Raw genomic sequence first — 15,872 nt, 5'->3', positions numbered from 1 at the left:
TACTACTTAAACTGAATTAACCCTAAAGACCTGCATATGATATTAAAGTAAGTACACGAATGACTCGATCTCAGCCACAAGACAAGGCAGTTGTTGAAACTACTGCAAGGGATCAAACACCTCCAACAAAATGTGCCTTCCAAAGCGTCGATAACCCAGGTACTCAAAGGGCTTTATCACTACAGCTTATCCTTTTTTTTTTTTTTTAAAGATTTTATTTATTTATTCATGAGAGACATGCAGAGAGAGAGAGGCAGAGACATAGGCAGAGGAAGAAGCAGGCTCCATGCAGGGAGCCTGACGTGGGACTTGATCCTGGGTCTCCAGGATCACGCCCTGGGCCGAAGGCAGCACTAAACTGCTGAGCCACCCAGGCTACCCAGTATACCTTATCCAAGGCAGATTTATCTGATGAGCACAACTCTCCTCAACAGTGAGGTAGTAAGATGGGAGCATTGAGGGGCACCTGGGTGGCTCAGTCAGTTAAGCGGCTGCCTTCAGCTCAGGTCATGATCCCGGGATCCTGGGATTGAACCCCACTTTGGGCTCCCTGCTCAGTGGGAAGCCTGCTTCTCCCTTCTTCCTCTCCCTCTGCCTGCTGCTCTCCCTACTTGTACTCTCTCCATCAAATAAATAAAATTTTTTTTGCTCACTTGTAAAAAAAGAAACATTTCTAAAAGCTATATATATATATATATATACACACACATATATATGTGTATATATATATAATATGTATATATTATATATATAATATTTTTTAAAAAAATAAAAAAAAAGATGGGATTGCTGACTAGGACAGACAACGGCTAACAGAACTAACTGTGGCTTGTCCTTGCAGCAGTTCTGGAGCGGGGAGATGCCCAGGAGCCCTAGCCATGATATAGCACTAACTGATTATTGTTTGTTTTTTCCCTTTGGGTTTTTTGTTTGTTTGTTTTGGCTCAAGCAGTGTCAAATCTGGGCTTCAGCCTATCTATAAAATGAGGAATCCAGAAACATGATCAAAGGTCCCTCCCAGTTGTAAACTTCTGTGACAATGAAAAAATTCCTTGTAGGCACACAAACCAGTGAAGGGACCTGAGCCAAGGAGCGATCCCTTCTGGCTCAGTGTCTGTGAGAAGTGCTGAGGTGGGGTGGGGGCTCAGGCATGGAACTGGTCCCAGGTCTGAAGATGCCCTCAGCTGGAGAAAGGGAGGTAGTAACATGGTCACTGCAGGGGCCGGGAATTGGGTAAGTGTCGACTCATACCACAGCTCTAACTATGAGACCGTGGGCCAGCAAAACAGTATAAATTCTCTGCATGTCAAGGAGGGACAGAGTCATCATGAGAATTACAAGACAAAGGATGTAATCTGCTGAGCGCAGTGCCCAACACACAGCCACTCCTCAGTACATGACAGTTCCAGAAGATGTCGGTGTCAGTTTTGTGTCACTTAGTTACGTGTTGGATTTACCTCTGCTGCTTTATGACATTCTCTCTGTAGAAAAGATAAAATTATGGAACCTCACAAAACTGGAAAGGGAGGCTCCTGGGTGGCTCAGTGGTTGAGCATCTGCCTTCAGCTCAGGTCATGATCCTAGGGTCCTGGGATTGAATCCTGCATCAGGATCCCTGCACAGGGCTTCTCTCTCTGCCTATGTCTCTACCTCTCTCTGTGTATCTCATGAATAAATAAATAAAATCTTAAAAACAAAAACAAAACACAAAACTGGAAAGGACCCCAAAGTCCTTTCACCTAGTTCCCTGTTCTTGGGCATTTTCACTGTCACCATTACCATGTCAGCCAAGTTGACCTGCACAAGGTCACTCAGCTGTGAAGTCCATCTAAAACACTATCGTTTGTGTCCTCAGGGGTCCCCCCAAGGGTTGGAAGTAGTAAACATCACTTCCTGTATTCCTGGATGCCCAAAGAATCAAAGCTGTCTGTTACTATAACAACTTTATAAAATGAGATGAAAGTGCCTAAGCCGGGGTCACCCACTGAGTCATCAAAGAGCCGATTTTAAAATATTAGACAATTATGAAAATGATAACAAAGCCCATAACAGCCCTCACCAACTCTTCTTATGCCATGTAGAAAAGAAAGCAAAGAAATCCGAATACACAATCTCATTTATGTTGTGATTACAAGGAAGTACAATTATGTACATATAGAGTGAGAGCTGGAAAGAGGCCTGGGAAACAACTGGGGCTGATTTGCTAAGGAGGCGTGACTGCAGAAGCCTTATTTTTACCTACTGACTTTCCAGGGGTTGACACAATAAATACAACAGTGCTGGTCACAGGGAAGGAGGTGCTGCTGTTCACTCACCCAGGGTTATATAACATGACCGCAGACAGGTTCTCACAGGACTTGGAGAGGTCCGTCATGGACAAGCTGAAGGAGGACAGAAGGCCACTCTAAGAGCAGACACAGGGCAGAGCGGTTACCATGGTGGGGGAGAGGACCAGCGCCCCAGGCCCACTGCTTCCATGGCATGAGAAGCAATGAGGCACACACACCCTGCATAAGCACACCCCCTGACTGGTCTATCTGAGGCCGGCAAGCCAGGGAGAGACTGGCAAGGGACGCCTCTCAGACCCAAGCCTCGGCTAAGCACCGCAGGCCCAGAATGCCCGGACTGGGGCAGCTAGCCCAGAACTGTGCCACCTGTGCTGCCTGATGGTGGAGGGAAGGGTCATCCACCACCCCCGGCAAGAGCAGCACCCTGTTCTCAGCAGGACTCACTTACCTCATTGCGTGTACTGATGGGATGAAGGTGAGGAGAGGGAGAGAAGGGAGACTAAGAAAGGAAAAAGCTTAACCTGTTTGCTTCCATGGAAAGCTGTTGGCAAATACATTCTCCTCCCTCTCCTCCTCTGCAACTGTGAACCAAAAGGGACCCTCAAGGGAGACCCTGGGCCAGAACAGATAAGAGGCTTCACTGGCAGCCCCAGAGAAGCCTGCTGGGGTTTGCAGCTTTATTGTTATTGCCCATGGAAGGCACTGGCACCCATGGGCGGCCCCCACAAAAGGAGGCTGCTGTTCCCCTTGCTAGTCAGGGGACCGGTCAGCCTCAGTTTCTCCTCCTGATCACCTGTGACATGGTACAGTAACAGCTGCTGGGCAGATAAAACAGTAAAATCTGTGCAGAAGTTTCATACAGTGCCAGGTTCATAGAAATGAGAGCTATAGTCTTTACCTTCCTCAGCCTAAGGACAGTACAATGTCCCTAGACAGATTTCTCTCTCATCTCTCCCTCCACCCCCTCTCAGGGCCTCCACTCGCCTCCCCTGTCCAGCACTCAAAGGACCCTTCAGATGTCCCTATCCAACCAACTGTCCTAAATTCACCCCCTCTCTGCTTTACACCCCAAACAAAAAGTCCAATTTGCTGTGGCTGAAAATAAAAAGTGAGCAAACTTTTGAATGAAAGTGATTCTGATATTGGGTTAACTCCTAAAACAGATCCTCTTAAGTTGAAGCCACTCTCCACTTAATGCAAAACAAAGCCCAACTCCTTTTCAGGAGCGAAGGGGTGAAGAGAAGGGTCTAGAAGGAGCAATTTCTCCTTCCTCTCTGGACTTCACCAGCTTGCTCTTCCACTTGATCTGCCAATCATCCACTGAATGACAATTCCTTAGCATCAACGCAGGCTACAGAATGAGTCTTCTGGTTCCAGAAAATCAAACTGTTCCTAAAGCACCAGCTCTCCCAGGAGCAGAGTTGGCTCCTAGAGATTTTATGCTGCTTACCTTCCTCTTCTCCCTGAGCTTGGCAGCCTCCTTAGGATGGTTAAAGCGAAACATATTAGTTCTTCCCAAGAGTATCACAGCACCTAAGAACATAAAAAAACACAAGTAAGCAACTTGGTTGGTTGACATCGTACTGCGGAATTTTATGGCTGAAATGTAATTTCCAGTGTACTATAAAACAGTAATAATAAGGGAAAGCCTTAGTCTCCAAAGTCTGCTTACATAAACCAATTTTAAATCTGCAAATATTCTTATTTTTACAGCTCAGTGTCACAATACTCATGTTACCAAGGCAGAAGTGATGGATTCAAACATTGTATTATGAAATTTAAAACGTAATATCCAGATAATTATACTTCTGATTGTTGAGAAGAAAAAAAGAAATCCATTTGCAAAGGGACGCTGTAATACTAGCCAAAGCATATGGTCACAAATTTGGAAAATGTTTATTAATGCCAATAAAAGGAGAAATTCCAAAGTAAAGTGCTTTCAAAAGAAAACATGGTAAAATTGGTGGAGTCCAGGTATCCATGACTAAAGTCTACCTCAGAACTTGACAGTAATGAAACTGTGTACATGAAGGTCTGTTTCCATGTGAAAATACTGCTTCTTGTTAAAACCTGTTAAAATTTATATGGCCACATCAGACACATGAGAAAGGCTCCACTGACCAGGATCCTGCTTATTCAAAAAAGAACTCCATAAGAGGCAGACGAATTCAATATAAAAACCCAAAGGTAACAAAAACGTTAGGAAGGGGGGGACATTTCAGCCTGATTCAGCAAATAAGGAAACAAACACTTTGAACAGTTGGAACTGTTCGAAGCTGGCACAGGTGCCATGGAAGGAAGAAAGCTCCCTGTCATTGGAGGCACCTAAGTAAGCGAAGCGATGTTCTAAAAGAGATTCACCATGTTATCTGGTCCATCCACACCCAAGAGTCTACCACACCTCAGACGGAGACCCCCATGTTCAATCCTTGCCCTGAAAAAGGACACAAGTTACTTGTGAAGATAGAACACACACATGAAGTCAACCACACAAGATGATGTGTGATGAGGTCAAGCATCTAAGTGACACATGCAAGGTTGCCATAGGTGGGGACAGACCTAGGCTGAGTCTCACATGGCAGCCAGAGAACAAGAAATTAGGTTCCAGTTTGGGGTAACCATGGGGAAGGGCTAAGCCTTAGCAGGAAAATAGGCCTGTCATAATGAGGGAGAGGAGGGAGTCACCTCCACCCAGAATGCAGGGCATTGGAAACAGCAGCGAGAATAGGTACTGGACAGATGACACAGAAACACACTGTGAGGACATGGAGAGCCAGGGTAGGGAACTGGCACCAAATGTCACAAACTGCTGGCCAGAGAAAAATTTCAGCTCATAAAGGTTTTGTGTGTCCCATGGAACTTTTAAAAACTAAAATTTTTAGCTGCCAAGAGTTATAAATCTGCAGTTTCCACATAAAGCTCAGAGTTTCTTTCTGATTTTCCCTCAAAAACTAGAAGGTATGGTATCAGCAGATCTGAATTGCCACCTGGCAAAAATCCCTGGACTGCTGAAGTCCACCTCCTTTGGATAGGGCACGTGACCTCTGGGTGACCACAGTCACCAACCTCTTCGTTTGCCTACTATCTCCACCTGGACCTTGCAAGTAATTTCGTAGCCTCTGGTAGCTACTTTAGAGTGTCAGACCAGTATATCCAACTGTCTCTCAACATATTGCCTCATCTTCTCATTGGAGTTTCAAATTCAATACAGCTAAAACCCAATGGGTTTAGATCATAACCCCAGGGAGCAACTGAAGGGCTGGTTCTGGTGCTTGCCATTATTTAGTGGAAATGGAGTCAATATGGAAAAAAGAACACAGTTTTAGGAGACTTAGAGGGATAGCAGTGGATATTAACTAATCTACAATCTACGTATCCCCCTCACACAAGATTGCATTTGTATATTTTCCAATTATGGAAAGGCACCATAATCATAATTAAGAAAGGCGCTTTCCATGCCTTTTATGACCAGGACTCAGAACTGTGTGCCATACTGAGAAGTCAAAAGTTAGGCAGCCATACCTAGGATATATGTATATTTAATGCTCTCAAATTGAAATTAGAGATTAATAAGGCAATCATATTCAGTGTGTTAATTAAATTTAATCCAATTTTTTTTCTGTTAATCAAATGCCCAGCCATGCAGGTTGAAAACTGCTAAAATATGTTAATGGAAAAATAGAATGGTATTTCAGAGACATATTTCATATCATATTAAATCACTGAAAATAATCTTGCCACCCATGTATTTGTATGAAATATACATAAAAATCCCTGTAAGAATTATAAAAAAAAAAAAAAAACACAACTACTCATGACCATTCCTTGTTTCCATCTAAATAATGTACATAAGCTGCCTGTCACATAAAAAGAGGCTCCGTTAAGGCTGGTTTCTATTTCATTACATTCCTTTACTCAACAAACCTAATGACTTAAAAAAATCTGCTTCGTTTTTACATTAGGCTGCTGTTAATTTCTTCCTGCATTCAACGAGTACTTTGTGAACACTGACAGCAGGTGAATCACTATGATAAGCACAGAGATACAGATCTGAATGAGTCAGACATATGCCTTGCCCTCATGGAGCTTATAAACAAGTAGGCGGGAGAGATGAATAATCAACAGACTCCACAATGAGATGCAAAGCTACAACTGAAGGAGAGATCCTCTGAGGACCTAAGAAGAGGGCTGATTATAGGGAAGGTTAGGGACAGAGGCCCTTGAGGGAGGCTGGAAGTGGTGCCTGAGACAAGCTCTGAGGGTGAAGCAGGGCGAGTGAGGGAGTGCCATATGTAAAGGTCCTCTGGCAGGAAAAGATGATGAAGGAGGTGGTGATGCTGAGTGCCTAGAAGACAGTTAAATGCCTACATCAGGTAAGAACAGTACACATGAAGCTTGAGGGAGGGAAGGGAACATACCACATAGAATCTTTCAAGATACAGTAAAGCAACTTTTATTTCACGTGGATGCAGAGGAAGAGAGTGAAGGGCTTTGTGCAGCAGCGTTATATGATTAGATGAGAGTTTCAGAAAGGTCATTCTTTCAACTGTTTTTTTTTTTTTTAAGATTTTATTTATTTATTAATTCATGAGAAACACAGAGAGAGAGAGAGAGAGGAAGAGATACAGGCAGAGGGAGCAGCAGGCTCCATGCAGGGAGCCCGACGTGGGACTCGATCCCAGGTCTCCAGGATCACGCCCTGGGCTGAAGGTGGCACTAAACCACTGAGCCACCAGGGCTGCCCTCAACTGTTTAAAGAAGGAACCAAAAAGGGCAAGAGTTGATGCAGATAAACAAGGTAGGAGGCTACTACAAGGGTCCAGGTCAAAGATGACGGCTGATTCAGCATTAAGGGCAAAGGGGAGTAGACAAGGGGGAAACACATATGTCAGGAAGATATTTAGGAGACAGGATCAATAGGACTCCACAATAGGCTAGATATGGGGACAAGGGAGGTGAGGAGATGCTTCTGCTAGTTGAATCGGGAACTGTTCACACGGATTGAGAACACTGAGAAAGGACCAACATCCGGGTTGGGAGAGAAATCGTGAATTTGTTTTTATGCATAATCAATCTGAGATGCCTTTGGCAGGTGGAAATATAAAGCTCTAGAAGAAAAACCTAGGACATCTATTAATCTATTGGTCTACCTACCAACCTACCTACTGACCTACTTACTCTCAAATAAATAAACGTATATATAAAAATATAAATATAAATATATATGTCTTGGTGTGTGTGTGTATATATATATATACATACACACACACACATACACACATTTTTAAGTATACATATCTACCTAACATCTGTGTGTAAAGATGAGACCCAGAGCATCTGCCCTGCCTGCAAACTCTTGATGTGGCCAAGAGTGAGAAAAGTTTAACCTCTCCAGAATTCCCTTTCCTTATCTAGTCATCACACTGGATACTTTCTAAGGTTCCTTCCAGCTCTTAAATTCTCTTTAACTATATGGACTATTCCTTGATCTGAGGTTAACATGATTAATCACAGATGGACTTTTCTCATGCACTTAGTTTGTAATTTTTAGAGCATATCTAAGCCTCCATGAAATATGGCTTCTTTGAGATTACTTCAGAGCCCATTTAATACCATGAGGTAGGGAATCCCTGGGTGGCTCAGTGGTTTAGCACCTGCCTTCGGCCCAGGGCATGATCCTGGAGTCCCAGGATCGAGTCACACATCGGGTTCCTTGCATGGAGCCTGCTTCTCCCTCTGCCAGTGTCTCTGCCTCTCCACCGCCCCCCCCCCCCCACCGTGTCTTTCATAAATAAATAAATAAATAAATAAATAAAATCTTTAACAAAAGATACCACAAAGTAGACAAATTCCAGACAGTCTTTAAAGGCAATGGAAAGGAAACAACATTATAAAAGGGGACATAGAGGCACTTGTTAACAATAACTTAAAAAAGCTTCATTTAAACCTCTGAATAAAACCACTGAATGCTGATTTCACAGAGGATTTTGTTCTAGTATTTCAGATACAATGAAAATGAAATTAAACTTGTAAACAATTCTAGAGATTTCTAAGGAGTATAGTGACAATAATCAGTAATATCACTAATTACCCTCCTCAAATTTTATGTGAGAATTAGCAAATCTGCACAGATAAATCAGATACTGCACAGATAAATCAGCTTTTTTTTCCTATTAAATGTTGTCATATGAATATTTCTGAGGTGATAGTGCACAAATCATTTAATTCTGGGTTATAATTAATACAAACACGTGAGAAAACTGTATTCCCAAAAGTGAATGGTCCAATGTGATAGGCGTTTAAAGACTGAAAAAGAAGGGGCCTTGTGAGATTCTGCTTCAGGCTTCAAATTCAGAATTTAATTACTTTAGAAAGTCCCACCCTTACCTCACTATATACACAAACAGGCTATAACACACTGCTAAAGCATGCCCAGTGAGAGTGGTTTTCATTTTGGATATAAGCACCAGAAAAGCAAAGCTCTGCCAGGGAACATAATTTTCTAGAATGGTACTGAGATGTAGGATGGGGTGAAGTTCTTAAAGCATGCTTTTGTGGGATAATTTTCCTTCTGATTTAAAACATCTGCAAAATATTTATATTAAAATAAGTTATGATGATGGCACTATCTGGGGGACCTAATAAAGAGAAAGACTAATTCCCACTAATACATGCTGGTACTTGAGAATACATTAAGTGATATGTTCAAAGGCCTTGGACTCCTGTGACACTGACGTTATTATTTCAGACACCTGAATTATAGTAATTTTTCTCTATCTCAGAATGACTTCAGGCAGTGAGACAGGAAAGATTAAGATCTGACATGGTGCTTGTGGTAAGAAAATTTCATATGAATATTAATGAATTCAAAAGGGACACATGGCTTGGGGTTCACAGCTGGCTTGGATGAGTGACAGGCACTCAGCATCAAGGGTAGCAGACGTCAGTGTCAAAGCACGCCATCGGGTCCTCTGCTAGTATTAGTGACAGATATCAATACATATGACACCTTACCAAAAAGCCACATAGGCTCGGCCCTCTCATTTCAACATTTATAATTCAAATACAGATTTACAATTTCCTGCTTTAGATAAATCACTTAAACTCTTGTTGACTCTTGGTAAAGTAAAAATTGCAAACCTAGATTCTGAGACTCTGGAAAAGAAAGTAGATCGATTTTCAATCTTCATTATTGAGGTTTCCAGCCAAATAATCCATCAAGAATTATTTGCCCAACTGTGTGCATGTGCTGAATGCAGAGCTGTGTAAAATTTCAAAAGGCTCTAGTCCCATCCCCAAATAAATGTTTAGATGTGTGTGGGGGTGGGCAGCATAGAGGAAGTGGGAACGGATTTTTTTCTTCTGAAAGCCTCAGGAGAGATACCAAAAAAGGATACAGAACAAGTTTCATCCTTCCGTAGGAAAATGCAGAAGTATATGAAATAATTAGAGGGTGATTCCAGACAGGAGACAATAGAATGACAAGTTCTAAGGTACTGGATGGAAGGCGTCATGCTAACTAGTCAAGCTATTAGTAACTTTCTTTACTTCATATTCTTTGTTACCAACAATACTACTTATTCTGTTAGTAATAAGCTCAAATATTCAGTTCTAGCCTCCTACACACTCCAGGCTGTCAATATTTTATTATTCCTTCCAAAATGCTTCCCTTCTCTCTAATCAACAATGGTCTCTTACCTCCATTAGCACACTTCTGTTACCACTCCTCACCAAGCCCTCTTGGGCTATAAAAACACTGCACTGTCCTTCACCTCAGGGACCACATTATGCATCTACCAAATGGTGAGCGCCATCCAGTCTGCAATTTCCCAGCCCTACAAACTTGCCATGACTCAGCAGCCCTGGTCCCCCACTGCTGGTCCCCCACTGCTCCTGTCCTCCACCTCACCCACTTTCCAGGCTTCAGACATTTCTTCACTGTGCACTTAGGTCAAAAACATGCACATCACTTCTTCACCATGTGCTATTATGATAGATACATCATTTGCTTCAGAGTTCAACTTTGGGTAAATTTCTCCTTTTTTGGCAATCTACAGCCACCCTACAGGAGGCGTTTTCATTCTTCACAAGATGGAATAAGCACATCCCACCTGTCTATCCCACTGAATGCTGCAACTGTGTGAACAGGATGCAGAAAGTTGTTATTTGAGGGCCGGAGAAGTAAACAGTAGAAGGCAAGCTAAAAATAATAGGGGCAGATGAGGAATTTACCATTTGCCCTGCCCTCTCCAGTGTTCCCTGGCTTAATTGAGAAGAAAATCCAAAAGCTAACATCAGTGCAAATGAGAGAACTCTTGGAGGGGCCCTCTAGTTCAGGTTCAAGGAGGACTGAAAGGGTCCCCTGGCAGCAACACAGACAACAGCTCCAGATGCCTAAACTTATGAGGAATTGGAAAATCTCTCTCCAATCAGAGGGTGGGACACACTCTTGTTGCTTCTTCCTCTCTCTGCCCTTTCACTTCCTGGCCCCAAAGTTGTGAACAACAGCAGGAAGAACATGAAAGAAGAGTATACAGCTCCAGATTTCTAGCTAGATGACAGAAAAGGAAAGATTCTTCAGTGTTGACAGAGAAGTAATGTTCAGGAAATAAACCTCACAACTGTTTATGAACTTCTGGGCCACTTAGATCTGACCCTCAAAAGCACACAAAGACTTTAAGAACTAAAAAAAAAAAAAAAAATTTAAGAACTGACCTAAGATACAGACCACTGCTCAGGTCCCAGACTGACCCTTGGGTAGCACATACACGGGGGAGACCAGGACAGCATCACAAAGGATTTGAAAATTGAATTGGCACTGGAGCTAGAACCACAACCCATGGAGACTAATTCTAATTTACAGTCTGAATCTAACCAGGTCCACTGCCCACTAAAACAAAACAAAACAAAATCAATGTTTCCCAATGGATTTAAATAGGACTCTTAGTCTCATAACAAAATATCAAAAATGCCCAGGATGCAATCTAGTATTACTTAGCATACAAAGAACTGGGAAAATCTCAATGTGTGTGGCAGAAAACAACCAACAGATGTTAGTGGAGGTCAGAAAGATGCTAGATGTATTTGATGAACATTTTAAATCAGCTGTTATAAAAATATTCAAACATAGGAGAGTAATTTTGAAAGTTAAAATGTTACAACAAAGAAGTAAAGGATATGAAGTATAATTGAATATTACAACTAAAAAATACAATAACCAAAATAAAAAAACACACTGGATGGGTTCAAGAGAAGGGCAGAGAGGACAGAGAAAGAGTCCATGAACTTGAAGACAGACCAATTTGAAACTATTCAATCTGAAAAGCAAAACGAAAAACATTTATCAAAGGGCAAAAAGAAGTAAACAGAGTCTCAGGGACCTATGGAACAACACTAAAATACTTAACAGTCATGTAACTGGAACCCCAGACAAGAGAAGGAAGAACATAGAGCAGAAAATAAATATTTATACAAATAATGGCTGAAAAATTCCTAAATCGGGGAAAGATATAAACCTACAGATTCAAGAAACTCCAAAGATCCAAGATCCAAAATGGGCAAATGCCAAGAAATCCACACCAAGGCACGTTGTCAAGTCACTCTATGGGATGTGAAGCTGAAAGTGACATTTAAAAAGGAACAGGGACATTATGAAAAAGAGACGTGATGACTCTAACAAGAGAAGATGAATCAAATGAGAAGAAAGAAGTTAAAGAGACTGACATTTGGTTGTCACGTACACCAACACCTGGGCACCAAAAACCATCTTCTGTGTGTGATTAGTTTTGGTCAGCTGGTGTCACATTAGATGTTCATCAGCATGACTTGCACAACTCATGAAAAACTAAAGTGCTTGGCCCCATTCCTACATTCTTTGACTCAGGAGATCTAACAAGGGGCATTTCAAAATGCTCGTAGGCACTGCTGATGTTGCTGATCTGGAGACATGGCTTTTAAGAACCACAGGCTTTGGGCAGAGTCTTGAAGAGGAAGGGCTTTTGACTTTCAAAAGCATCTGCTGAAACATCCACTTGCAAGAGACAGGTGTCAGATGTGCAGATCTCAAGTCAGAGGGAAAAATCTAATGATAATGAGTGCTTATGAGCAAGTAGAGGTGAGTTCAATGGGAGGGCAGCCATTAATATGTGCTGCAATGTTCAAAAGGGCTCTTTTGTTCATTACATACCTTGGCTAAACTGCTAGAAGATCCATTTCCCTTGCTAGTTCCACTAAAATTCTTTTTTAATTTGCCACTGAACAACTCACAGCAGCCCTAAAGCAAATGAAAATTTATCAAAGCCTCCTCAGCTCCATTCCCCAGACAATCACCTATTCCCTTTTTCTTGAGTGCTTGAATAGACGCAAATATATTTTGGCACTTGAGCATGACACATTCAGATGCACCTAGGTGTCAAGCCCCCAGATTCAGTTTCTGTAGCGCATCTAAAAGGAGAGATGCATATTCAATGGCTCTGGTGAACCTGTGAGACGACCAAGGGAGGCCACTGACATGAATGGGAAAACGGATTACCTCGTTTAACAACTACCAGCTTTAAAAGAACATTTTGCAGTAAAAAAAATAATAATAATTAATTTAAGAGAGAACAGGTCCTAGCAATTACACAGAAAATGCTGAAATACTGTTTGAATTGTAACTCACTTGATTTTTGTACCATTCATGTATGTGGTGTAAAGAAAAAGACAAAGAAGAAAAACCTAAAGTCTAAAAGTCCACCCAGAACAGTTCAAGACCTATGGACTAGACACCATGGTCAAATTCATGCTTTCTTCTCTAGTAATTGCCTCTCTTTCTGCAAAAATCACATTATGGAATTATCCTATGAAATCATTCAAGGCAATCATTCTATGCCATCACAGGAGTGAGGAAAGCCCAGCTCGAGAACATGGCAGGTGAAGAGCACAGGCAGATACAAGGCTACATATGCCATGCACAGTTTCTAGAAGAATTCATCAGAGGAGAGGAGAAGAGCTTCATAGGCCGGGCTTATGGCAACACGCTTTATATATGTCATTACAGTTAATTCTCACAGTACTAGCAAACGCTTTTCATTTTAGTGATGTTACGAGTGGAAATACTGTTTATGCAATCTGAAAGAAGTAAAGCTGTTAACCGATACAGGTAAAAAAAATTTCCCAGCAATGGTGAAAATCTGCTAGATGTAGGTAAATCTCCTATTAGTTGACATTCACAAGTATCTTAAGTGATCTAGATAAGGAAGTGGTAATTACTGCCTGTGCTTTTTAATGGGACAGCCTAACACATTTCCAAACGAAGCAATTTACTAATGAAAAGAGATGTTTAAATACCAAATATCAACAATACTGGAAACTGATAGTAAAAAGACAGGAAGGTGCTGGTAGTAGAGTAAACCGGGAATCCAGTCAAATACAGAGTTAATACCATCAGACCATTGTGACTTGGGCTAACATCCATCTGCATTCTCTGTTCTTGATACCTTTACTTAAATTGCTTCATGGGCAAAAGCCAAGGTAATTTGTGGAATATGAATATACTGCTTTGCTTAATTCTGTTTCCCAGTTATTATTATATTTTAAAGAAGTCCATATTCTTTCTCTTTTTCACTTTGGTCTTGCTTTTTTTTGTTAAAAAATCAAATCCTACAGGGGTGCCTGGGTGGCTCAGTCAGTTAAGCTGATATTTAGAGTCAGCTCTCAGGGTCTCAGGTCGTGATCTCAGGGTCATGGGATCGTGCCCCACGTCGGGGTCCACTCAGTGTGGAGCCTGCTTGACATTCTCTCTCTCCCCTCTTTACATCTTTTAATTTTTATTATATATTTCCATAGCCAAAAATTGTATACGTGGGGGCAGCCCCAGTGGCTCAGCGGTTTAGCGCCACCTTCAGCCTGGGGTGTGATCCTGGAGACCTGGGATAGAGTCCCAGGTCGGGTTCCCTGCATGGAGCCTGCTTCTCCCTCTGCCTCTTTCTCTCTCTTTCTCTCTCTGCCATGAATAAAATCTTTTAAAAAAAATTGTATACCTGTATTTTATTATATACATCCCATTGTATACTTTGTTTTTAAAACATGTTCCAGTTCCCATTTTAACAATCCTTAAAAATCAAGAAATGTTGGGGCACTTGAGTGGTTCAGCGAGTTAAGCATCCTATGCTTGCTTCAGTAGCACATATATTAAAAGTGAGTTAAACATCCAAATTTTGATTTTGACTCAGGTCTTGATCTCAGGATTATGGGATTAAACCCCACATCAGGCTCTGTGCTCAGTGTGGAGTCTGCTTCAGGTTCTCCCCGGCTCCCTCTGCCTCTCCCCTCCTCAGGTATGCACGCACACACACACACACACACACACACACACGTTCTCTTTCTCCCCCTAACCCCCAACAAAACAAAAAACTAAGAAATGTTGAGTAGTTTAATCCTTAATCATTGAAGAAATATACAGGTTCTTTCCTTGATGGGATCTTTCAGTCTTAAAGTATACGCATTAAAAAAAAAAAAAAAAAAAGGTATTCTTTCTTCTTTCATGTAATGCCTTGAAACACAAAGTCCTCTTGGCATTTCATTACCCTAAGACTTGCTAATGACATTTACACTCCGTGCATGGATGTTTTAAGGCTTTGGAACATAGCAATTTTATGTCTGTAGCACAGCAGACCACCAGAGGAACTCAAGCCAAAATCATGGCACCATGGTAATAAAGCAATTAAGATAGCCCAGAGGGAGGTGGGGGAATTCTGACCATTAAGTTTAAATGTCAATTAGCATTACTACTTTCTTAGGACAAGTCAAAAATTTCACTTCAGTCATCGTTAACCTGAACAGGCATATTTTTTAAATGGACTCTCAATTAAGGAAAAAATTTGATAAAAAAAAAAACAACACTTGATAATACTATAAGGGAGATATGTTTATTATTTAGCTACTATGCTTCAATCCACATGAGAATTAGAGGCATAATCATAGCTACATAAGCAGATACCAATGGAATAATAAGCAAATTCTCTGAACTAAATAAACAAATTAATAATCTTTTGGGGGGGGGGGGTAGGGGAAGGGCAAAGAGTAGAGAAGATAATCCTAATTTTAAATAATAAATTCTGGGGATTCCTGGGTGGCTCAGCGGTTTGGCGCCTGCCTTTGGTCCAGGGCATGATCCTGGAGTCCCGGGATCGAGTCCCGCATCGGGCTCCCGGCATGGAGCCTGCTTCTCCCTCTGCCTGTGTCTCTGCCTCTCTCTCTATGTATATCATGAATGAATAAATAAAATCTTTAAAAAAAAATAAATTAAAAAAAATACAGGTTATATGCCTCAATGTATGCCGAAGCAGAAGCTAGGAAATCAAGTATAAAAAAATAATAATTAAAATAAATAAATAAATAAATAAGTAAGTAAGTAAGTAAGTAAGTAATTTATTCTAGGCAATTTCTCCATTAAACAATATGTGCTCTAAAAGTTCCTTTTGCAATATGTTGTTTGGAACTTAAGACTGATTTTCTGACAGAAACACCATTACACATAAAAGTTAGCTTTCAGGAGAATCCATAAGAGACTATTTCACCCATCAGTGGCAGAAGCGGTGGCCA

General features: G+C 41.4%; 1 protein-coding gene across 20 annotated transcripts in view; it reads right to left on the bottom strand.

Moving 5' to 3' along the window:
* KIF16B (kinesin family member 16B) overlaps positions 1 to 15,872 on the bottom strand; it is a 314,926-nt gene that overhangs the window by 135,700 nt on the left and 163,354 nt on the right. For all 20 annotated transcript variants that reach the window (XR_005377520.1, XR_005377521.1, XR_005377522.1 and 17 more), the window contains 2 exons: positions 3,739 to 3,821; positions 2,316 to 2,404 (listed from right to left, as the gene is read on the bottom strand). Coding sequence is in view for 13 of the 20 variants with exons in the window: in XM_038571558.1 (XP_038427486.1) it covers positions 2,316 to 2,404; positions 3,739 to 3,821 (172 nt within the window). In the remaining 7 variants the exon portion in view is untranslated. The remainder of the gene's footprint in view (positions 1 to 2,315; positions 2,405 to 3,738; positions 3,822 to 15,872) is intronic.

This window comes from Canis lupus, chromosome 24 (genome assembly GCF_011100685.1).
Source record: "Canis lupus familiaris isolate Mischka breed German Shepherd chromosome 24, alternate assembly UU_Cfam_GSD_1.0, whole genome shotgun sequence".
Classification (NCBI taxonomy): Eukaryota; Metazoa; Chordata; class Mammalia; order Carnivora; family Canidae; genus Canis; species Canis lupus.
The sequence above is the reverse complement of the archived record's forward strand: the minus strand, read 5'-3'. Positions and strand labels throughout refer to the sequence as shown.